Raw genomic sequence first — 26105 nt, 5'->3', positions numbered from 1 at the left:
CTATAAATCATGAAATAATAAGGAACAACAAATTTTGTTAAATATTATTTAATATCTACATATTCCTTTATTTCAAAGCGGAGTATATAAGTGTTATTTCTTTACAGTCATTGCAGTACAAACGAACATGAAAAGCACTTATGAAAGAATCAGAGTACTTTTTCAGTTGTTGGGTAAAATAATAAAAAACTAAAATGAGTATAATTATTGTATTTCTAGAATATTGGTCGAGAAATACTCAAAATAAAGTTACACAAATTAGTTTGAAATCAGATTGCTGTTTTACACTATTTTGCCTCATAGGTAACAGTATTACATTGATTAAAAACAACATACTCATGAAAAAAGGCAGATCGTCAAAAAAAAGTTAGCCATTTGGTGATAATAAACTGCATCAACTGAACAAGTCATTTAATGGTTAGTTATATACATTACACATTCTTTATGCAACAACTTACAAGCACCTTTTCCCCTCATTACACTCTAAACCTCTTTACTTAAAACTGAAATTGTTCTTCATTAAGTACAGTGTCCTCAAAGAGCCTATCTCTTCATAAACACAGATTGCAAAGAAAACTAGTCAGTTGAACACATTCATTTGAAGAATACTGTAAGAATACAATATTTGTATATTCTAATCATGAATAAATAGACAGTGCTGTACTGAGGGTTTACTGTGAATAATAACGCTTTGGAGCTACTAATGAGGCCGGGTGTAACTCTATACCAATGTTCACTGAGCATCTGGTGTGATGTAACACTGGAGGAAATTATTACATGAACAAAACTGTGTAACAGATAAAGACTTGCATTAAAAAAAGATGAGAACCATTTAGCATTTAAAAATGATCCTGTTAATTGTAACTGTAAATATCACACTAATATCTCAGGAGACACTGAAGCAAGTGACACACTGACCTCCAGTGAAAAGGCCACATAATACGCTAACATCAACAAGAAACAAGGTCCATTTAGTGCATTTTGTTTGCAGTAACCTAAAGCAGTTTGCTTTTTCTGAAATCTAGATGAACGAAATTAATTTTTAAATTTTTATATAAAGTAAAGGTGATTTGATTTGTTTTCCAGCACAACGCTTCACCTGGACAAACAAGCATGAGCTGAAGTCTCAGTAGCAGCTGATTATTAGCATTAGAATTATTAAGAATTTTTTGTTGTTAATATATACACATTATTGTGTATAATGACCAACTCTTTCAAAATGTAAGCCTACAGATTAAAACCGTGAGATGCCCTTTAATACAAAATTGGAATACAACATTGGCCCTTATTCCTCAAAGTTATGTATGGTCTTATCTGATTGTAAATTGAATGCGTGTAAATTACAGTGCCAATTTCCTCATTCATCAGTTTCATCTTTGTTGGATCTGTGCTTCAAACTCAGAGTGCTTGTAAATCTGAACACAATATTTTAGGAACCTGAAAAAAAATCAGCTAAATAATCAAGTCAACCAGTATCATCAGAAGTATAGTGAGGAGACTAACAGCCAGTGAGTAATAATAAAAAGAATGATAATGAAGCTCTGACCAGGATGTAGAGTGTTGGGCAGACGGGACACCGGGATATCACACATTTTTGAGGTTATTGCAAAATTTCACTAAACACTAAAACATCCTAGATGCAATTATATTTATTTTAGGAGCCTGATTTTCAGTGTTTGATTCATTTCTTTCATTGTTTAAATCTAACTTCAGTTAAATCTGACCTTTTTGAGTTCTAAAATTAATAACCATAGCCATAACTACTTGTTAGTAGCCATACTAAAACATAGCCATAACTACTAAGTGAGGCTGGAAAACAATTCCATTTTCTGCCTGATTTTGGCTTTGAACAGCTTAATAAAAATAAAATAAAATAAAAAAACACACACACTAAACTAATAACTATCTATATTCAACTATGTAAAACTATTTCAGTAAATAGAAAGGATTGCATCATGTTGGACCTGTTAACACTGTATATTTTTGTAAATCTTAGATAACTGTAGACTGATGAATATTTACCTTTTTTTGGTTCCCTGTTGCAACAGCATAAATTATGATGTTTCATGTAAATTAGATATATATATAAAATGGCAAATTGGGGTCTCATATGGATATGATGATGACGTGACGGCTTCAGGAATCGGATCAATCTGAGCTCATTTCTGTGCTCATTTCTATGCAACTTTGCTGAATAAAGCCAGTGTCACTATCAGAGAACAAACTGCAAAATAATATTGGCAATGATTTGCCATTAGGATTCAAATGATATTTCCTATTACCTAGACTGTGTGCTAGATCTGCAGATACAGACGTGGTTGTATAACACACTAGCTACCAATAAAACACTCCTTTCACACTTGTACACCCGCATAATACAAACTCATGATGAAAAGAATAATAGTGATGACAACTTCAATTTAAATACACGATATGGCCAAAAGTATGCTGACATCTGACTATTAAACATCCCATTCTATGAGAAATATAAGAGAATTCTGAGAAGATTTTTCACTAGATTTTGGACTGTGGATGTGGGGATCTGTACCCATTCAGCCACAAAAGCACAAGAGGTTGGGCACTGATGTCCAGTAAGAAGGCCTGGCATGAAGCTGGTGTTCCAATTCATCCCAGACATGTTCAGTGGGGTTGAGGACAGGGCTCTGTGCAGACCACTCAAGTTCTTCCACTCCAAACTTGGTAAACCATTTTTTATGGACCTCACTTTGTGCACAGGGGCATTATCATGCTGGAACATGTTTGGGCCCTTTAGTTCCAGTGAAAGGAAATCTTAATGTTACAGCATAAAGACATCCTATACAATTGCGTGCTTCCAACTTTGTGGCAACTGTTTGGGGAAGAACCACATATGGGTGTAATGATCAGCTGTCCAGCTACTTTTGGCCATATAGTGTGCGCATGTTATGTATCCCAGGTTCACAGTTTTTTAGTTTGCTGGATGATTTACTTTGGCTGCAGCTTTGGCAGTGTCAACTCACTCAGAAATGGCATTACTTAACCTGTTGTCGAACGTATGTCAAACGTATGTGTAGCGTGTGCATTGTCAAAAGCAGACCGCTCTCTACCTGTAAGTCTGAGATCATCTTTTGTGAAGTGGTTAGGTGGTTCTCATGTTAAGAATAACATTAAACTATGTACTATATAAGGCATATCATTAGAAAGCAAAATGAAGCTAATTAGCAACAGAAAATTTTATTTATTTTTATCCACATTAGCACTTGGTTGAATTATCCTATCAAGGCTGCGATGTGAGTTGTTGGCTAATGTTCATATATGAATATCTGTGTTTTTGCTGTTGTCACATCTGGGACTTAGTCGTCCTGGTGGTTGTACAAGATGTCTGCAGTGGGGTTCTTCCTGTGGCTGGGGGGCACCAGGTGGGGCGGTAACTCTGAGGGCAGCTCGTAGCCCTCCAGTTTGATCTTTATGAGGTGCTGAGCCAGGGCGAACTCCTCATCGTCCAGCATGCCATCTCTGTCACAGTCGGCCAGCTTCCAGATCTTTCCGAGCACAGTGTTGGGCAGGCGCGAGTTCATCATCTCCTTCTTGGCATTGACGCCAGTAACCTTGCCGTTGATGGGCATCAGCGTGTAGAAGATCTCATCGTACCGTGGCTTGTCACGACTCACAATCCAGTCCTCAGTGTCTGCTCCAGCACTAACGCCCTCGCCATAGCCGTGGCCGAATGGTCCATCCTCAGAGCCTTCGAAAGCCCCACCCATCACCATCTGAGCTGGCTGCTTGCCTTCCTCCTCCCGGATCATGTTCATCAGCTGTGCAATCTTGTTGCTCAGCATCTTGTCCACTGATTCAATCAGCTTCATTTTCAGGGAGGGGAACTTGCTGAAGTCGTAGTGCATGAGTTGCTCCTGTATAGACACATGTCGACAGAGTTGACAGATTAATATCTTTATTAAAATAACATTTATTGCCATTGGTGAAATATTCAAGGTTTTTTCTAATTCACTGCCTATATGTAATGTTCTGTGGACTATTCCTGTGTTACTGAAGCAAAATTAAAGCAAGTTAGAGAGACAAAAGAGAAAAAATGAACAAACATTGATGTGGTTCTTTTTTCAGTCTTATCTGGAGCTGTAAACATCCTTATCGATGTTGGCCCTTAAATGTAAATCTATTTAGATTCCAGTCTGTATCTTGTAAGTGCTGCCTGGAATCAGTCCAGTCTTCAGGGGCTTAGATAGACATGTGTCTGTTCTATTCTACTCACTAAGCAATAGCTGGAATAAATCATGCTATGCCTAGCCTGGTAAACTGGTACTGATCAATGGTATCAATGAATTAGTGACCTTCATTCTTGTTCTCCTCTTTGCTTGTTGTGTATATTGATTATTTTTCCTGGTTAATTGCCTTGTTATTTATTTTACTAATTGAATGAAGCGTGGGGTGATGACCTCCATCTCCCCTCATCTATGGCATAATGGTAGGAGATTTATGATAAATGTAGTCAAAAAAGTGATTCAATAATATTTCATGGGTGATCGTTTACAGGATTTACCTGCATCTTGTTGACATTGGGGAAATCTCCAGGTGATATGTGGTGCTCTCTCTGCAGCATTTGATAGATCTCAGGTAAGTGTGCAATCAATTCCTCCTTCTTCTTCTCTTTCCCGAACAAAGAAGGCATCTCCTTTTTCAGATAGCTGATGATGTAGGCATGCACCTAGAGGAATAAACATTATTCAGTGTAATTTACTGTGATCCAAATAATTATATATACTGTATATAATTGTATTGTATTGTAAAGGATTAGTATTAGGATTAGGATCTGCTGTTTCGTTCTGTGGTGTATTTCACAGCACTATTTTATAGACTGGCAGGCAGTTACAGTGCACTTACAGTGATCCTCATCATAACAGTCAACGTCATTATATTCTCAATAGGCTATTAGGCTACTAGTGGATGCTTATTTAGATTTAGATCTTTTCATTTGTATATAATCATATTAGTCCAAACTTTTTATTCTCTTGCTTTTTATTGTCTCAAAACTCTGTGCTGGACTTAAAAGTATATTTCACCCGTAAAAGATTATTATCATTCTACATTTTCTTTTGTTTAGTTTCTTTTGAGATTAAATTTGAAAAAAAAAAAAAGCCTCAGGATCACTAATCAAGAAAAAACTGTCAACGTCAGAGGTGTAAACTCCACAAAGGTAATTTCAATAATATGAATGGCCGCCCAGAAAATCAATTCAGCATCTGTTCTGTTCAAGTCAGAACACTGTTGTGTCATCTTTTGTCCACAAGTCAGTAACTATGAATAATAAGACTGATAAGGACCTTGGAATACACCACCAACAACATTGTAACATTATTTCTTTTATCATCAGGAAGCTGTCAAACATGGTAAATTGTGCAGACAGTGTGTGCTTCACATCCATAAAAACCTTTGCCTTGCACTTCTCAAGGTTGGTCGCAAAATATAAAATTATCAGCTGCTCCACCTTGAGACTGCCGCTTGCCAAGGAAATGGTCAACAGTGACTATGTTTACACACCTCTTTCCTGAAGAAGGAGGACTAAAATAATTCCACACTTGTTCTTTCAATATATGGCCAGCAGCCAGAAACCAGACTGGCAGGAGTGGCACAAACAAGAAGAGTGGCAGTGCAGAAGAGGGTGGAAGGTGGTGAGGAAAAAATAAGAGCTGAGCATTTTCCACGCTAGTAGAGATATACACATACACATTCCTCATACCCGGGAAAAGGGTTACACTGGGCCCTTTCAGGAGATGGAATTGTGTGCATAACTATTTCACACAAGCCTTTTTGCATTTTAGGAAAGAATGCAAGCAGAACCAGGATTCCTGTTTGTTGGGCAGTTTGGGGGAAGCATTGCGGAAGAGATAAGGGGCACTCTCAGCAGCAGATCCGTAAATGGATTGTTTGAAAGGGGACAGACCTAAGTGCTGTTCTAGATTCTTTCAAGTAGCATGCTGAGAGCTCACGTGGCACAGCAGGCGTGTTTGCATAGTACAGCTGGCCAAAAACAACAGTATCTGAACTCAGGTCAAATGCAAGACAAAACAGCCATGACATGGAGCCGCGAAGGTCAATATTATCTGTAATCATTCCAAACATTTCCACTCATATTATATAAAAATAACATCAAGTTTTCCTTCCTCACCCTTCCTCATTCTTGGCAGAAAGGATTTATACACATACCTTACCAACTGTAGCAAGACGGTATGCTCAAAGAAGTTACACAGCCGACCAATGATCTATATATGGTATAGAGATTGTATACCATATACATTCTCTATGAAAGTGATTGTATAAAATGATATGGAATGTAGCATACCATACATAGTTGCGATTCTACAAATCTGAAAGATACAACAGCGCGATTACAGATGATAAACCTAGCTGACCTTGGCAAGTCTGGCTCTTTTGATGAGGTCATTGAGCTTGCGCAGGGCAGCATTGCGTGGCAGGGCCTGGATATCCCGGAAAAGGTCCTGTGCTTCAGCCTCAAAGAGCCGGCGGTTGTCTGTGTTCTGCAGTGGCTTGGCCCAGAAGGAGCCCAGGTACACCCTCACCACCTCCGGGGTGTTGATAACTTTGCCCAGAGACCACATCAGAGCCCCATAGACACGCATCAGCTGTTGTGTGTCCACCTGGTCGGCCTTGTTTAGAACCACACGGATCTTGTCGTCCTGGCCACGGAAGGCCTTGATAGCCTCAGAGAACTCGTCAGAGATATCCAACTTGTGGGCATCAAAGAGGAGGATGATGCGATCTACACGCTCACCAAACCATCGCAGAACTTCAGAGAAATCATAGCCTACAGAGGAGAAATGAGATGTTTTAAAAGAAGCACTTTTGCTTTTATATATATATATATATATATATATATATATATATATATATATATATATATATATATATATATATATATATATATATATTAGCTGTTTCTATATATACATCTGTACTTCAGTATAGTTTCTGGGGTAAAAGAAATATTATACAGACTTTTCTGTGTAAGGATTCACAATTGGGGCAATATTCCTAAATAACTTGTATAAGATCATAGCAAGCTTTAACATGGGGCTGAATCTTTTCATTGCTAGATGTTTCACAGCCTATGCCAATTATCAGCATATATTATAGACATTTTCTAAGGTGATAAGGACTTTGGCATATAAAGTAGGTTTGGTTTACAGGTGTGAAAGGTGCAGCTTGCTGATAGCTAGATACAGCTTTTTAATGAGGTCCTAGTGCTAGACTCGCTGGTGTCCACATTGATGAGGAATTGTACAAAACATTTTATATTTACTTAGTTTTTATTATTTGCAAAAAAGATTTAGTGCAATACTACTAACCTCTACTGTATTTGTTTTATTAATTGCACATTTAAAATTGCACATCATTGTGCACATTTGAGAACTACTGCTATTAATTCCTAGTAATACTATTACCCATGTAACTTTAATGCCTGGTCACATATCTTTTCAGGAGGGAGGACACAGTTTCACACAGCTTTCAGGTGTTCTGGAATCACATTCAGGTTTCTAATATCCACCATATTCAACAGTGTTCAACCTTTACACCAAATACTGCTAGCAAAATTAACTGGCAGCAATTCAGTGCATCTGTTGATATACTCAGTTCAAATCATGATGGTATTAGGCTGAAAAAAAAAAAAAAAACAATAGAATGGATTACATATTGGTATAGAAATGTTAGGGAACACTGCCAAGGCCCTGTGAAGGAGGAGCTTTGGAGTGTGGGAAATATTGAAGCTGTTCTTTGGCTAAAAGAATCAGGGGAAATTGGCTCTTTATATTTATAACAATAAATCATGACCAGTGTAATTGTTTACAAAAAATCTGTATTCATTTTCAATTTATATATACACATTTTCTATTAAAAATAATAATAATAATATTACGAAAAATATTAAAATGCCTAACAAGCGCTATAGCAAACTGGCCCTAACTACAATCAATTACATTTATTAGAATGAAGTTTTTGGTTGAAACAGCTTGTAGTGCTACTAAGCACTTAAATCATCAAACATACAGGGAGCATTCGCGTCATCAGTAGAATTGAGAGTTTAGTGTTGACGGCATGCCGTTTCGGCTGATGGACCCAAAAACCAAAACAGTAACAGATGTGGAACGCCCATGGAGTGTTATCCCTCAAGTCCAGAGCAGTGCTGCGTGACTGTGGCCTGGTGTAATCTGCAGCAGGTTCTACCACATGTACTAACCAGTTCGTACCCTCCACTGTGCTTCTACTGCACTGAAGGTTCAAGATAAGGCTTGCACATGTTTCTGAGAAGGCCTCATGACTTGTATATCAGCCTATATCTCAGACTTCCCAAAGTAATGGGGCTGAAATTTGAAAAAAAAAAAAAAAAAAGCTAATAAATAACCAGTGTCAAACTGCAGTTGGATATGAAAGCAAAGGAGAAACAGAGCTTGTCGAGTTTCACCTGCTACTCAGTATTCATGGGATGACAGCAGAAAGTGTAAGTACTTTCTGATTTCTTGGTTTCTGAGAAATGGTTATAAATTCAAAACTAAAAAAATGACACGTCATTTTGACAAGACATCACTCATATAGAACCTCCTGGTTTTTTTTTATTTGCACACAACCTTGCACACAACCACAACATTATCTCCACAACCTGGCTGAATTACATGGGTCTGGTCTGAATATTGGGACGGGTATATTGAGAAAGGCTAGATAAGATAAATGAAGTCTGACCTTGTTCAAATGTGGGGGATTTTATACTTATACAGCAGTGATTTTATGAAATTGAAACCATTAGAATAGAGGAACTAAGATGATCCTTTCTTCAAATATGGAAGATGTTCTGCATTTATCAGAAATGTTATGAAAAATGAAAGCATTAGGTAAAGAAAACTGTTATCTATCATTTCTGTTAATAGATGACTGAAATCTATGTGAAAAACTATCCTGGCTGTAGATGTTTGGTTAATGAATGCAGTAAATTTCTGGTGCCACACAGAAAGCAAAAAATCATATCACATTACATGTGATTTAGGCCCAACACACTCTGTGTACGTAGCTATGTGCCTTTAGCATTAGGCTAGTCTGACTAAGCAAACACTGTCCATATCAGCAAAAACAGTTGTTTTATAGTGACAGTTGCATTGCTGAATGTAGCCTGCATTTGTAGGGTGTGTTTCAGGTCTTTTTCTTCATACACATACAATATGTACATACATGCACTCATCAGATTCCCTCCTATCGATGAAGCCAAGGGGTGATAGTAAACTGTTGTCATCTAGAGTAAATAGTATGAATGTCTTCTCATATTCACACTCTGGTACTGCACTATAGTATATGTACAGACTCCATCATAGCCCACATAGGATCTCATCTACCATACAATGATGCATTTCAACCACTAAAGCAATACAGGCTGTGTTATAATACAATACCCAGACCCCTGGGCCAGAAATAGTGTTTTCTTTTTGTAGGGGCAGAAAGTACTACAAAAAGAAAACTGCCACAATTTGTTTTTATGTTCTTGAGCCATAAACATTGCAGATGTTACTATGAAATAACACACAATGAAGTACAGTCACTCAGCAACTGGTGCTTTCCCAGTGCAGGTGTTTGTCTTTAGATAATTACATGAATGCACTTGTTACTAATAAAAAATGATCCTGGACAATCAGATTCCTCTGTAGTACATGTTTAGATACATTTACTTATGTATTTTGGACAAAAAGGAACTCATGCTAGACTATTCTTCTAAAAGTAAATAGTGTGATATTGTATTGAAATGTACTGAAATTGAAATGCAGTGGATTAAAATTGAAATTAAGTATTTAAAATGAAATGTATTGTATAATGTATATTTTATACGTAATCTCTTAATTAAGAGTTAAGCTATAAACGCATGGCCAATTTCTTGTTTGAGTACAACTAGTTACGTTCAAACAGATGTGCACTCTTTGGTCTGTTTAGAGAGTTGAATCAAATGTGTCAAATGAGGAATAGAAAGCAAGAAGTGCTGACAGCAAATGACCACAGCCCTCAATTCAAGCTGCTTTTTTTGTGATTCCAGGCCCACAGGATGGAAGGCAGAGACGGAAATGATGCCTCATTACAAAGACATGGGCTTGCATCTGGTGACTGAAATTAAAACTAATGAGAAAAGCACTGTGACCCAGTACTGAGGAACATCTAGGAATAATGTGAATTGCACTAGCCTTCAATAAAGCTATGATGCAGACAGTCATCAGCAATGCATGAGTGGAAAATCTGCTAGGCAGTGTAGACTCGAGCAGACAGATTCGGCCTTGCAAATATAACAGCATATGGATAGATTACATGACATTCAATAAACTAGTCCATGACCTGCACACATGGTGCTGCTCTCTAAACCTTTTAAAAAGGAACATTTACGAGGGCCCTGGTTGAAGGATGGACTGTGGTTGGAGAAGGTTTTTTATGACAATATAATTACGTCTTATGATCTGTTTTATGATTTTATATATACTTTAGCTGACTTCTCCCAACCAAAGTGTGGCCATGTGATCATCAGATCACTGCACTTCAATAGAACCAACAAAAATGCATTATAGCTACTAACCTCTGCTAATACGCTGTTTTTCTCCAGACAATATACCCGGTGTGTCAATGATGCTAATGCTCTGCAGGACTTGGTTGGGGACCTGAGAGCAGATGAACCTGGTGGTACATGAAGAGAAAATGTACTGAGCGTTACCAAAGCAAACACAGGTGTTTCCACCACAACTCTTTGTTGACTGCATATCGTCTGTCTGAGGCACTGGGTAGTGAAACAGCTGATGCAAACCATCCACCCTCATTTTCTTACTTTCCCCTTATTTACCTTACCAAATGCTAGGCCTTTGCCAAACCCTATTCATTGGTGTCTGCTTCTTACTGAAATGTTTACAATATCAGAGGGACTAAAATAAAAGTTAGATTTATGGTTAGAGTTGGTGTTGTAGATTTATGGACTCGAGTCAATAGCATCCATACAAGCAGAATGGTCACAGATGTACAACTATAATCATCTTCTCTACTTCTAAAAGGTATCCTGAAAAACAGATCACAAAATAATACTACAAATAATGTACATATTTGGTCTTTTGAAACACAACAAATCTTTTGCATAAGTCATTTGCTATAAAAAGTTCATAACACTGGATAAAAAAAGTTTTAACATGATTTTCAGAAAAGAGGAAATTACAAAATGTTTCAGCTGCTCCGTCATCAGAAAATGTAAGTGAGAGCCAGACAGTTCTGTTAAACACCTGCTTTATTTATTTCTCCAGAAATGAATCATAACCCATAACCATTTTTTTTGTTTTGATTTAAAAAGCCCTCACAATTTCACTTAAAAACATGCCAAAATATGACGCACAGAGTGGCCCACAGGAAACCACATGCATTGTTTGAGGTTCCTCTGGAAAAGAGGAGATGTTCTCTGCCAAGTGTGTCTTTGACCTCTGTGGCAGTGATTGTCAAAGAAGCATTTACCTATTTCCCCTCTACATAAATATCCAGCCAGCAGGGAAAAAATAGCCCTCCCCTAACTGTCCACATGCTAAAGTTAAACATTAAAAAGCTGGCAGCAAACAACATCCACTGGCACTCAGAAAGAGGAGTGACCATTTCCACAGCTCACTTGTTTATGGAAAGTGAAGTCAACTATAATAGTTCACATGGGTCAGGAAGGGAGGAAGCACTGGAGCACAACAATCTGTAAATGCAACAAGTATTAGTAACTAGTAATACATTCTTCTACATGAAATAAGAGCACTGCAATTGTATACCTTTTTTCATCATTACTCTAAAATAATCAAAACTGAAGATGATAACCATACAAGGTATAACCAGCATAGCTATGGTATTTAAACGTGTAGTCTGAATAGCAGTAAAAGGTGTTTTCTTTATTTGAACTGGAAACTATAAATGAATGAAAGGTAGTGTAAAACTCTGTACATTAGAGTTTTATGTGTTAAGTGTTAGAATACACAGTAATGGAAATGACTTGTTTTGGCAACAGCTCCAGTCGATGTTGAACCTGTTACACCAGCTACCAGCTGTGACTGGATATGCATACCTGTCTTGTGTACTGAAACAGACTCACAGGAATTCACATAGGAATTCCACTGATTTTGATTCTCCCCCTAACCATTCAGGGAAATCTGAACAGGTACTGAAAATATTTGTTATTTGCAGAAAAACATTTCTGTACCCACAGGCAACCACAAGCGGAGGAAGTACATTAGTTCTTCATCTGGGCATTCTGGTTTGAACTGGGGAATTCCACTTGCTCAGTGTTCTTGTACTCCTCCATTTTTCACAGTAACGGAACTAAATGTGAATACTCATACATTGTAAATGAAAGACGTTATGTCTGACATTAACTATGCTAATTATTTCTTGCTATATGTTATAGTAGCAAAACACAATCGTACATGGAGTGGGGTAGTTTGGCCTATGTGCATAAATCATAGTGAAACATGGGAGTAATCACAAGATATTAGTTTATATAAAATATGATATAGGCCAAAATCATACCACAAACCTAATGTAAAACAATCCCTAAAGAAAATAAACATGGTGGGGAGTGCAGTTATAGAAGAAATGATGAGGTGGTGTGATGATTATTAACCAGTAACAGCACACCGCAAAGTGTTTTATCATTCTTATAACGCAGCAATTTGCCAACTCTAGCATTTTTCAATTTAATAAAGAACAGCACATGTTAAACATCTACAAACCAAGTTAGATCCTGTTATGTCTCAGGTTATAACAGCTATAAACATTTCATTCATTCATTCAGTTTCTCTTGAAATTAAAATGACAAAAATGCTGCTCGTTACAGAGAAATTGTAAATGCAATTTTCTCCATCCTTAGATTTTCCAATGGTGGAAATATTAAGCTTTATCCCTGACACTGGAGACTCCATTCAGGAATGTTAAGTAAAAATATCACTGCCAAAAGCTTCACTATATCACCAATTATAAATTTTTCTTTGTTAAATAACAACAAAGCTTTTAAAATCTGTTTATTATTAGAATTAGATTATATAATCTGTGAATGAGTTGTTACTAAAGAAACTGTAATATATTAGAACATGTGCATGAATATGAGCCTGTGATTTGAATTACAGCAACTGTCAGAGCTTCTGTTATAGAAAATGAATCAACACCTTCTGACCAGTCGGTTGCGAGAAGTCCAACAGCGCTGTTATAACTAATAATAAATCATTCTCATCTTCCTTTTACAGATGTTATAAACAGTTCTGATTCTACGTTTATCTAGAATAGGGCATTTTTCTTCAATACAGATTGGGGTAGATTTCAGGACAGGCTGAGTGAGTAGTCTTGTGAACAGGTTGATAAATAAAGGAACAGTTAACCTACAGAAGTGTCCATTCTATCCTTCCCTCCAATTACTCAGTAATTGCTTAAGTTTTTAATCCAATGCATTATATTAAATCAACATAAATGAGTACAACCTAGTTATGAGAGAGACTGAGAGAAAACGGGGTCATAATAACATCCTGCTTAGAACTGTATTAGTTATAAGGTAGAGCTCCTAGTGGACGTACAAAATCAGGTACACTATAGTACTTTCAGATTTTACATGACATTTTCCATTTGAGAATTATGCTTATCACTCAGACAAGTCTGAGGTGTGCAAGGACACATCGCTTTAACAGATGCTAGAAAGTTGAGAAAACTCAAGGGTTTATAAATGTACAGTGAGAAAGACAAATTGATTGTTAATAATAATAGATTGTATTACATTTTATCTATACAGCAATTCCAGGATCATTTTAGTCATAAGTCTGTCCCAACTTTCACCTGTTTCATTTGTGTGTTCATCATAAACATTATGCCATTTCAAATTTGTGCATCTTTACACCCCATATCAGTTAAACATTTAATCAGTAAATATCATCAGCACCAATCCGACAGCCAGTGACAGAGAAACCCATCATTATCTTTACCTGTTCAGAAAGGCGTTTCCAAAGGCATTGAGTTTCCGGAAAGGTTTCTTGGGGTCCACCACCAGCGCATTTCCAGGTACAACTCCCTCGCTCTCCCCGTACATTACAGCAATGAAGCCATCTGTTGTCGGCTCAGGCCCAATCCGCATACCAGGAAAATCCTGCTCCAGCAAATACCTGCAGCCAGGGGAGCCAAAAGCGAAAGTCAAGGCTCAGTTTAAAGGTACTGTTATTTCACACACTGTCTCTTTGAGAAATAATGGTGGTCCTCCTACAAACTACTTAGACACATTAGGTAAAATACTCCTGTAAACAGTCTGAACAATGCAGTTATGTTTCTGTATAATAATGGATCTGTGGTAGTGTTTTGATAGTCAATCAAAACTGATTCTGGACCTGAAGCAATGAAACAAGGGTGAGGTAGTGACCAATATAAAATGTTTTCTTATGCACTGTGATTTCCTACTGAACAGAAAAGGGGGTCACTACATATGAAAAGTCATATACTCATTGTAAACTGCACTGAAATGTATTAATTTCATGAGGAATTACTGAAGCAGTTTAGGTAAATATGATCAGCTGCTTTCCCGCATTGCCAGCAGAAAAGATTAATTAACCATTAACTTTTCATTGCTTTGCAGGGATGGAGTCACATTAGTGTCTGACGCCCTCCAACTGTTAAACAGAGATGAAGATAAGCCACATGAATTCATGATCAAATAATGGATGAATAAATTCAGTGTATAAATAAATGTTAACAGCATCTGGGCAGAAGCAATGTTTCTTGCTAAAGGAACACAACAGATTTACAAGGATACAATAACTGTTGAGTTCAAGCCAAAAACCTGATCACCAGGGGATGTTACATCATACCTGAAATCTATCACAAACTCACACAGGTAATTCACAGTGAGAACAAAGTTGGCTTATGGGACTAATAGATGATGATGATTTTTTTATGTACACTATATGGCCAAAAGTATGTGGACGCCTGACCATCACACTCATATGAAGGTCTTCCCCAAACTGTTGCCACAAATCTGGATGCACACAATTGTCTAGAATGTCTTTGTATGCTGTAGCATTGCAATTGCCCTTCACTGGAATTAAGGGGCCCAGACTTGTTCCAGCATGACAATGCCCCTGTGCACAAAGCGAGGTACATGAGGACATGGTTTGCCAAGGTTGGTGTGGAAGAACTCATGTGTCCTGCACAGAGCCCTGACCTCAACCCCACTGAACATGTCTGGGATGAACTGGAACGCTGACTGCACCCCAGGCCTCCTCATCCAATATCAGTGTCTGACCTCACTAATGTTCTTGTGGCTGAAAGAGCACAAATCCCCCATAGCCACGCTCCAAACTCTAGTGGAAAGCCTTCCCAGAAGAGTGGAGGTTATTATAACAGCAAAGAGGGAGTAAATCTAGAATGTAAGTACATATGGGTGTGATGGTCAGATGTCCACAAACCTTTGGCCATGTAGTGTATTATCGAATAAAGTAAGAAGCTACTAGTCTCCTCTTGGATTGCAAAACCATTGAACTTGAGGAAGCAACTTTTTATGCATCAGTAAGATCCTGTTTCTAAGAAATATGACCTATAAGGAAATCCGAAACCTAATTCTTGCCTCAAAATATTCACATATGAGAAAAGTACACTAGATTGATTTTGTTTGATTTTCAGGAGTCACTTTTCAAATGTCAAAATACACATAATTTCTTTTATGGGTGCTCAGGGAGACATTACACACTAGGTTTATTAGCTTTCACACTCACACACACACTTTTAAACTAGACCAAGGTCAAAAGCTTTAAGAAGAGACAGGTTCTGACAATTTAGCCATCCTTATATGGACTTGTGTTTAGCCATCTATATTAAGTTATGGCATAAATAAACAAAAGTTACATTTAATGTTATTGATTGTCCATAAAACAAGTTAGTTCCTGTTATCACTTACATTATAGCAGCTATTAACAGTCATTCCCTCATTTCCCCCTATTTTTTATATTCACTACTCAGTAACACACAAAAAAACACAGCTTGTCATGTTACAGAGCAACCGCTAAGTGCAAACACCTCTGTCCTGAAGACTTCTCATGACAACTTACTGACTGTTACAAAATGCTGCCAACTGAAACTCCTTCCATAAATATTAAATATACATCTCCTTCCAGAAACCTTCACCATATCAATGATTAAATGCTTTTCTTTGTCAAATAGCAATTTTAATCAGTTTATTATTAGGCTTAAATTATTTGGAGCATATGTCATTCAAGTCCCTGTGAATCAGCAGTTACTATATAAATGATAACAGAATGAGTGCATTAATATAAACCTGTGAATTGAATTGCAGCCAGCACAACTGTCAGAGCAGCTGTTATAGAAAATTAATCAACACCCTGATGATTCAGAAGTGAGAACTGATCAATGCTGTGGTATAAAGCTAAAATATCATATTGTAATACTCAACATTAATGTACATATATATCCACTATAACATTTACAAAATGGCTGAGACGGAAAGTATTTAAGTACTTGTACTTTGTTACTATATTTGTAGTTTACCTGAGTAGAACTGTTAATGAACACTTATTCAATTTTATTTTATTACAAACTTTTTAAATCACACTCTTTAGTCCCTCCTCTCTTTACATCTCAAAGATCAGGACTTCTTTTTTTTTTTTTTCCCCGGCTACCAATTTGTGTGCATTTTAACTTTATCAATTCTATTTAAAATTATGAAGTCTATACAAATTTGTATAGATACCACAACCAATAGAGTTTATCAAAGTAGTCACAATTGCTATTCATACATAATTTCAAATGAAGACATAAGGTAGTAATACTGACCCCTCCCCTAACCCTAAACAACACTAGGTGACAATTTTTTTTTGTTTGTTTCTGGGTAGTAAGTATTATTTCCTAATTGCTTATACCGCAAAAGTATAGAAAATGGCTATTATTCCTCTCAAACTTTGGTTGTGTGACCAGGACATTGGTATTTTGAAATTTAAGTATTTTCATTGAGAAAACAGACAAATTTGCATCTTTTCATTCACATAAATTCAGAAAAAAAAAACAGGTAAATTTCAAAATATGTTGTTTTTTCCTGACCTCAAAGAAGATTACAACAGCTTTAAGACATTGCTGGATGCTCTGAAGTATGATGAGTCATCGGAGACTTCAAAATGGTGGCATTCCTGATGGGTCTTCTAGGAGGTTTTACCAAGTTTCCCTGCTATGTTTGTCTTTGGTACAGCAGGGACACTACCAAAGGCGGGACTGGCCACAGCAGACCGAGTTCGTTCTGTGGAGGAACAATGTCAAGTGGGAGCCATTGGTGGACCCCTGGGAGGTGCTGATGCCACCACTGCACATCAAGTTATGCCTTATGAAACAATTTGTCACAACTCTAGATAAGGAGTCGGCAACCTTCAAGTACCATCAAAACTTGTTTCCTAAGCTGCCTGAGGCAAAAGTCAAAGCTGGTGTGTCTTCGTCGGACCACAGATAAAGAAGATCCTGGAGTGCAAGGAATTCCCCAAGAAGCTCACTAGGAAGGAGAAAGTGGTTTGGAACAGCTTTGTCGCAGTGGTTTGGGGCTTCATAAATATGAATGAATGGGAATTCATAAAGCTGAAAACTATGTGGAGCTGGATGAGCCTCTGGTGAAGAACTCAGCACAATCGGCTACAAGATGTCTCTCAAAGTCCACATCTCGATAAAATTCAAGGAGAACATGGGAGCGTACTCAGAGGAGCACGGCGAGTGCTTCCACCAAGATATAGTGTCCGCTACCAAGGACAATATAACAAGAACGTGTTTTACAATATAATCCTAAATCTCGAAAAAACTACTCACTTCTAAATCTTTTGTGGCAAAGTTTGAGGGGAGTAATAGCCATTTTCTATACTTTTGAGGCTTAAGCAATTAGAAAATAGCACTTACTACTCAGGAACAAAAATTGTTACATAGTGTAACTGGTGTGATATTGCAAAATTACTTTCACAAAAGTAAAAAATTTAACCTCTATTCCCATTTTTATGAAGATTTTGGCACTACACTATAAAAAGTATTATTTTTACTCTACTTTTTTTTTTTTTTTTTTTTTTTTACAACAATGAAAAAATGAAGTATTTAATCAGGGGAAGGGGGAGGTAAAACCATTTGTTGCAAAAATATATATTTTACCATCCAATGAGTTACAGGTTACATGGTTATGTTAATATATTGTGGTAATAATGTTATAAATTTCATATCATAAGAGTGGTAAAGTACCTGACACATACTCCAGCAGTTTCTCTAATAAAAGGTACTAGTTGACTTAAAGCCTCTGCTGCTTGGCTTTAAGCCCTTTAATGACGTCCTTTGAAAAGAAGGTTGTAAGGTGCAGATGGGCAACATGGTGCCCTGGAAAAGCACATGAGGGACTGTGAGGTGGCTTTTCTTCATCACTGCCAGGAGCAGACGCCTCAGTAACCACTCCACACTATACACTCTGTCTGTTCATGCACACAGGCTGTGTGAAACATTACACACTTCCATTTAAAGCGTATTTAAAGCCTATGTAAACAAACACACACACTGCGTCGCTGCTTCAATGATAAAGCGGAGTCACGCAGATTTAACAGCGCTTTATACTTATATTATTTGTTAATATGGATTATATTATTACCTTATGAAAGTGGTCTTTCCTGTGGAGTACTGTCCCACCAGAAGGACCATGGGCTTGCTCTGGAAATCCGCTTCTTCCAGGGCCGGGGAGTGGAAGTCATGGAAAAGGTAGGCTTCTTCTAAAGGCAGTAATTTTTTAGTATAGAGACTCTGAAGTCCCTCAGTCACCGTTTGAAACATGTCGCCCTCCTTGTTTCTTCCACCCTGCTCCTTGTTCACCCAGCTGAACATAATGCTGACCTGTTTTTTTCCCTCCCAACCAGTATTGTGCAACTGTACTTCGCTTTTCCGTAGCAAGGGGACAAATGTTTCCTCTGTGTGCGTCTCAGCTGAGAGTTAGCAGCTCTTACCGTTAGCAGCGGCTCTGCCTGTGTGTCCGCGCGCATCCAGCTGAGCAGCCGTCACCTGAGCGATGCAAGCTCCGCCCCCTGCATGTTTAAATATGAAGAATCCATTAACGGAAAAAAACAGGGGGCGTGTTCTGTGCGCGAGACCGGTGTATTTACTTGACACATTTGTGCCACGTCCAAATCTACACATCACTGTAATACATACAGCTGAGGCCAGAAGTTCATAAACACCCAGGCTAAAGACACGCAAACTCTGTTTTTCACAGCTGCTGTGTTACTTCATTTCCATAAGAGCTCATTTCAAAATAACAACTAAGTGACAGTTTTATTTCAGCCTTTATTTACTTTTATCAGCTTTTCAGTGGGTGAAAGACAAGTTTACATACACTTAGTATTTGGTGGCATCGCCTTTTAATTGCTTGAACTTGAATCTGGTGTCAATGTACACCAATTGTGCACCCTAACTGTAGCACCACCCCATTGCTACGCTAACAGGTTGGGGCATCTCCTGGCAGATCTGCCTCTGAGCGCCATTCGAACCTCTGCAACTGATCCAGAATGCAGCTGCACAACTTGCTTTCAACCTTCCTAAGTTCTCCCATAACACCCCATTGCTACGCTCCCTCGACTGGCTTCATGTAGCTGTCCACATCAGATTTAAAACACTGATGCTTGCCTATGAGCCAAAAACAGATCAGCACCCACTTATCTCAAAGCACTTATCACACCTCGAGCGCCACCACGCTCCCTCCGATCCTCTAGCACTGCTCGACTGGTCCCTCCATCTCTCAGGGTACAAGGAAGGTATGCATCGAGACTCTTCTCTGTTCTGGTACCGAGGTGGTGGAATGAACTTCCCCTAGATGTACGAACAGCTGAGTCACTGGCAGTCTTCAAACAATGTCTAAAGGCCTACCTCTTCCTGAAGTACTTAAATTAGCACTTTAATTTAAAAAAATTGTGTTGTCTGCGTGCTTTTCTTACTATATTACCTCCCCAACAGGGTTTCTAGACTAGTGAACCAGTATCAGGACGTATTTATTGATAGAAGTCACTCTAGATAAGGCTGTCTGCCAAATGCCATAAATGTCGTTGTAAATGTATAGACACGCTTTTTCAATTCATTCCACAAATTTTCTGTAGGATTCAGGCCAGGGCTTTGTAATGGCCACTTCAATACTTTCACTTTCTTGTCTCTAAGCCATTTTATTACAACTGTGTAGGTATGCTTAGGATTATTGTCCTGCTGAAAGACCCAGTTGTGACCAAGTTTTAACTTCCTGGCTGTTGTCTTTAGATGTTGTTTCATTATTTCTACATAATCCTTCTTCCTCATGATGCAATCTATTTTCTGAAGTGCACCAATCACTTTTCAGCAAAACACCATCACAACATGATGCGGCCTCCCCCATGTCTCACACGTTTTCAGGTTAATCATTACAGCCAAAGGGTTCAATTTTGTTTCATCTGATCAGAGAACATTCCTCTGAAAGGCTGGTGATCACCTGCAAACTCCAGTCTGGCTTTAGTTATACCAGTCTTAGCAGGGGCTTCTTTTTTTCTGTGTGTCAGGCCATGGCAATGTAGGACTCTCTTTATGGTGGCTTTACATACTTTGGTATCTGATGCCTGTTCCACCAGTTCCTTTGTTGTTGTCTTTAGGTTCAGTTGAACCTTTCAGACCAAAGTTCATTCATCCCTGTTAGTTGATTTGTGCCACTTTTCTGTATATTGTCTGTACAGATTCTTGTGGCACCTTCAGTTGTTTGGAAATTGCTGTTAAGGAGGAACCGGACTTGTGGAGGTCCACACTTTTTTCTGAGGTCTTGGGTGAGTTGATTGGATTTTGCCATGGTATCATGGGCAAAAAGGCAGCGTCTCTAAAGGTAGGTCCTTTTACAGCCACAGGTGCACTCCAAATTAAATCCGAATTATGATAAGTGGCCAAACAGAAGCTTGTAAAAGTCATTATAACAAGTGAAATAAGCTGAAATAAATCTGTCACTAAATGATTGCTTTAAAATTACCTCTGATGTAAAAAGAATTGTATGGAGTTGTGGAGGGAAAAAAGGTGTATGTAAACTTTTGCCCTCAACTGAAAATAGTATATCAGTATAGACATGTGACACATCCAGGATCAAATTAAATGGCCAAATACCATAAGGAAGACTGTTTTTTGAAGGTGTCACTTCTGTGTGCTGCCAAGGGCATGGTGAGATGGCTGGCACACAGTGGGAGCTGCCACACTTGAAATAAGTCTTTGCCTCCAATTTTGTGGGCATTAATTATGCAACAAGAAACAAAATCAAATGCAACCTCATCCAATACATAACTAGATGGTGCCACTTCTTAGTGTACTGTTACATGATTAACACACTTACTTAAGGAATAAAAAGATAAAACAGGATCAAGGAAAACATCTATCGCAATACCTAAAGCAAAAAAAGAAAAAAAGGAAGGGAGGAGCGTATAAACAAATGGAAGTGAAAACCAATTAGGAGATGGATTACAAACACACCACAAAGAGGAGAAGAATAACTGGTGGAAAAAAGATTCCCAGAAACAACAGGCGATGTGGGAAAAGTCCTTAGAAGCACATGGAATAAAAGTCCACATTTATATTACATTCTGAAGAATTATTTTGATTATTTCACTGTTATCTTCATACATATATCTGTTTAGACCATTGTTGTTACTTTATAGAAGGAGCATCTGTAAAACCTAAGTCACTTTAAATATCTTGTTAGTATACAAATTATATGCATAATACTATTATTCAAAATATTATTATCAATAATAATATTAGTATTAGCAGCAGTAGTAGTAGTAGTAGTAGTACAGTAGTAGTAGTAGAAGAAGAAGCAGCAGCAGAAGTAGTAGTAGTAGTAAGTAGTAGTGGTGGTAGTAACAGCAATAGTAGTAGTAATAATAGCAGCAGCAGTAGTGGTGGTGGTGGTGGTGGTGGTAGTAGTAGTAATGTTAGTAGTAGTAGTACGTAGTACTGGTGGTAGTAACAGCAATAGTAGCAGTAGCAGCAGTAGTAGTAGCAGTAATAGTAAGTAGTAGTAGTAATAAGCAGCAGCAGTAGTAGTACTAGCAGTAGTAGCAGTAGTGGTGTTAGTAATAGTGGTGGTGGTAGTAGTAGTAGTAGTAGTAATGTTAGTAATAGAAGTGGTGGTGGTGGTAGTAGTAGTAATAGTGGTGGTGGTAGTAGTAATGTTAGTAATAGTGGTAGTAGTAGTAGTAATAGTGGTGATGGTAGTAGTAATGTTAGTAATAGTGGTGGTAGTAGTAGTAATAGTGGTGATGGTAGTAGTAATGTTAGTAATAGTGGTGGTGGTGGTAGTAGTAATGTTAGTAATAGTGGTGGTAGTAGTAGTAATAGTGGTGGTAGTAGTAGTAGTAATGTTAGTAATAGAAGTGGTGGTGGTGGTAGTAGTAATAGTGGTGGTGGTAGTAGTAATGTTAGTAATAGTGGTAGTAGTAGTAGTAATAGTGGTGATGGTAGTAGTAATGTTAGTAATAGTGGTGGTAGTAGTAATGTTAGTAATAGTGGTGGTGGTGGTGGTAGTAGTAATGTTAGTAATAGTGGTAGTAGTAGTAATGTTAGTAATAGTGGTGGTGGTGGTGGTAGTAGTAATGTTAGTAATAGTGGTGGTAGTAGTAGTAATAGTAGTAGTAATGTTAGTAATAGTGGTGTTAGTAGTAGTAGTAGTAGTAATGTTAGTAATAGTGGTGGTAGTAGTAGTAATAGTAGTAGTAATGTTAGTAATAGTGGTGTTAGTAGTAGTAGTAGTAGTAATGTTAGTAATAGTGGTGGTGGTGGTGGTAGTAGTAATAGTAGTAGTAATGTTAGTAATAGTGGTGTTAGTAGTAGTAGTAGTAGTAGTAATGTTAGTAATAGTAGTGGTGTTAGTAGTAGTAGTAGTAGTAGTAGTAGTAGTAATGTTAGTAATAGTAGTGGTGTTAGTAGTAGTAGTAGTAGTAGTAGATAATTCAGTGACAATAGCACAATAGACAAATATGACAGAACCAGGCCACAGCTCATCACTGGTTCATTTCAGTTGTGGGTTTGTGCTCCCCAAAAAAAATGGTCATATTTACCCCTATTCAAACAGAAATCCATCAGTGGTGGATTTGTTTTACCTGTTTTATATCTCTGTGCGTGTGCGGTAGGCTGTTTGAGACCATGTTTCTCCTGTTGATGTGATAGTTTAACATTCTCTACCGAAGCTGAAATGCTGGTTTGTGCTTTAACCCTCATGCTCTCAAAAACAAAATTTGATAGAAGAAAACTTCTTGATTGACTTTTGCTACTTGTACATGTACATTATAAGCTGTCAAGATAAAGACATCACCATTAAAGTCCAAAGGAACAAGTCCTGTATTTCATGCAGAGATCTACAAGTGTAACAAGTAAACCAGTGATTAAAAAAGGCCACTTGAATGATGACTAGCAAAATTTTTAAGCCCTAGGATACGACCGGATCAGATCAGTCAGGGAGAAGTTAAAAAGTCTTAAGTGCTAGTTTTACTCATTTTCTATATCCCTGTGTATTTCTGTTATACAGTGGCTGAATCTCAAACGTCTCTCTGTTGGACATAGGGCTAGTGCACTATATTTAGGGTATAAAAGTCATTAGGCTACACAGGAAGGTGAAGACTTGTACAGTTCTTTCCTCCAGTCTTCTTCACTGTAAGAGCAAGTTGTGCACCACTGCCACCGTGTGGCCAGAAAGGGAAAAGCTGGAAAATGAACGAGACCCATTTACTCATAATCTACAGTATGTCTTAAAACATCCATATCTTCATTCCCTTTTACAGTTCTGTGAATGGTCGATATTTCTATTTTAGGTCTAGTGATAGCTGTTTTCCTGATTCCCACTGACTCTTAATTTGACTGCTTGAGAGCTTGAACCTGGTTGAATTTTTTACATGCCTTAAATAAGACTTAAAAAGTAAACCTGTTGACTGTTGTAAGTCAGCACACATCTTTTCATGCATGGTGTCCACACTTGTGGACAGTTCATAGTAGTCCAGATTCATATTTAAGGCAAATTAAATTTGTTGTATCCTCTAAATCAAAAGATGGCAGAATCATGAGACCCTTTGCTCAAATGCAACGTTAGAGGACAGTACCAAAAACGCCCTCTGATGTAGAGAACTGTGCAAAAGTCTTAGGCACATGAAGAAGAAATGCTGTACAGCAAAGATGACTTCAAAAATAATGAAATTACTATAAAGAGCAGTAAACAGTAATAAATGAACCTTCAGGCAGATGGGCTACAACAGCAGAAGTCCACATCAGGTTCCACTCCTGTCAGCCAAGAACAGGAATCTGAGCCTATCATGGGCACAGACTCACCCAACCTGGACAGCTGAAGATTAGAAAAACAAACATCTGGTCTTTTTTCCCCCAGATGTTTTTCTGCCTCAAAACCAACCAACCAACTGTCCACATACAAACTAAATAACATATCATTTGTGCATCCATGGATTTTTTTTTAAATTGTATATTTAGTCTAATAAATTGGTCTAAATTTGTACAAAATTATATTTTTTAATCAACAAATACGAAAAAAAAAAAAAAAAGAATTAGAAAAGCCTAACCTAAAGAGCTACACATTTTTGGTAGTACATCCTATGTATTGTTTTTCAAACAGTGGTAGTTAATATGATATAACACACTGTAATGTGACTGAAGAGACTGCAGAATGGAGTTGATCAGAGTGCAGTGACACTGACAGCAGTAATGGGGAATACGAGCCCGTTGAGGAAGAGTCCAGTCCTGAGACAGGGAGTGAGGAAGTGAGTGAGCGAGGTGTACGCAATCATTGCCAAAGACTGCAGAATCTCAGAAACAGAATCTGAAGAATCAAAGGTAATGATTACCAAGGGTTTCCACCCCCGGGGAATCTTGCAATGAAGGCTAAGGGTGAAGAATCCACAGAGGTATTTACATAAGGCTGTCATTCACGTGACATCAACCAGTGTTGGTGTACATCCTCAGGATGTTGCACAAAGGTGGAGTGAAATAGTGTGCACTGTGATCCTAAAACTTCTTTGTCCATTTGTAGTTAGCTTTTACAACAGTCATATGGGGGGGGTGGATCTTGTGGATCAGTGTATTGCCGATCAGTGTGGATCCACACCGAAAAAAGAACAAAAGAAGTTATATTTGAATTTACTAACACCTCCTGAATGTGGTAGGTGTGAATGCATGGCAACTTCACCAGACGAAGAACACACATGCTTTTGACCAGAATTTTGGAGCATCAATTGCCCCCAACCAACTGATCAACACTGGCTCCATGCAAAAGAGCTCTCAGGGGCAGATAAGATTCGCTCTTTGCAAAAGAGAAGGAAGCAGGTCAACAACCCATGATATTCTGGAAGACACTGGCTTAGGAGTGCTGTCACCAAGATGCTGTTATGAAGTGTGCACAAGGAAAACAAGATACATCTGTGTCGAGTGTCGGGTTGCCCCCTGTCCAGACTGCTTTGGGGGATTTCACAACAAGAAATAAGAGAAGAATAACCCACATCTTTGTGCCAATATCTACCTCAATCCCAGGACTTAAAGCTCCCTCTTAGCCTGACCAGCTTTATTCATTTTTCTATTAAATTGTTCTATCCTTAAGTGCTGTTGCTTTCAGGATTCTTTTAATAAAACGGAATGTAGTTGTTTTAATAGAAAGAAGATGAAGCCTCATAAATTTAAAAGTTTTGCAATACAATTGAAATGTTTTTTAATTTAAAAAAAAATTCTTTGCATTAAATATTTGTTACCTAATATGTTACTTCTAAAAGTTAACGAATGATAAAAACATCCTTAGAAACACATTGGATTTATTTTATAATCAGTATTGTTCTACCTTTGTTTATGCATGGTGTCCACATAAGCGGACAGTTGAAGAACTTTTTAATAAACTGATTTTCAGGTAAAAATGAAAATATGAAATATGACTGAAATATTTTATGCAAAACTGAGTAAGAAAATTCATTTTTAAAAATTCTGGCTAAAATGTCTAATAATTCATGAATGAAAGGGTTAATAAGGCACATTCA

The 26105-nt window shown here is 37.7% G+C and overlaps 1 protein-coding gene and 1 long non-coding RNA gene across 2 annotated transcripts; one reads left to right on the top strand and one right to left on the bottom strand.

Annotated features, from left to right (window-relative positions):
• Positions 1 to 34: 34 nt before the first annotated feature.
• On the bottom strand, positions 35 to 19098 carry ehd4 (EH-domain containing 4). Its single transcript, XM_026918801.3, has 6 exons — positions 18689 to 19098; positions 14013 to 14189; positions 10613 to 10710; positions 6408 to 6820; positions 4538 to 4702; positions 35 to 3890 (listed from the first exon to the last, which is right to left on the bottom strand). The coding sequence occupies exons 1-6, from the start codon at positions 18916 to 18918 to the stop codon at positions 3333 to 3335; spliced, it is 1641 nt and encodes a 546-aa protein (XP_026774602.1). The 5' UTR covers positions 18919 to 19098; the 3' UTR covers positions 35 to 3332.
• LOC113529548 (uncharacterized) lies at positions 8312 to 10979 on the top strand. Its single transcript, XR_003403066.3, has 3 exons — positions 8312 to 8512; positions 10085 to 10148; positions 10640 to 10979. It is a non-coding gene; the product is annotated as an uncharacterized LOC113529548 (long non-coding RNA).
• Positions 19099 to 26105: the final 7007 nt, after the last annotated feature.

This window comes from Pangasianodon hypophthalmus, chromosome 10, assembly GCF_027358585.1.
Source record: "Pangasianodon hypophthalmus isolate fPanHyp1 chromosome 10, fPanHyp1.pri, whole genome shotgun sequence".
NCBI lineage: Eukaryota > Metazoa > Chordata > Actinopteri > Siluriformes > Pangasiidae > Pangasianodon > Pangasianodon hypophthalmus.
Note: the sequence above shows the minus strand (reverse complement) of the source record. Positions and strands in the feature narration are given on the sequence as shown.

Excerpts from the sequence above, each read along its gene's own strand:
- ehd4 (XM_026918801.3), bottom strand. The coding sequence starts at position 18,918 with ATGTTCAGCTGGGTGAACAAGGAGCAGGGTGGAAGAAACAAGGAGGGC. Across the intron at positions 10,711-14,012 it reads GGAAACGCCTTTCTGAACAG|GTTCATCTGCTCTCAGGTCC; the intron begins GTAAAGATAATG and ends ATGTACCACCAG. Across the intron at positions 6,821-10,612 it reads AAAACAGCGTATTAGCAGAG|GCTATGATTTCTCTGAAGTT; the intron begins GTTAGTAGCTAT and ends TCTCCTCTGTAG.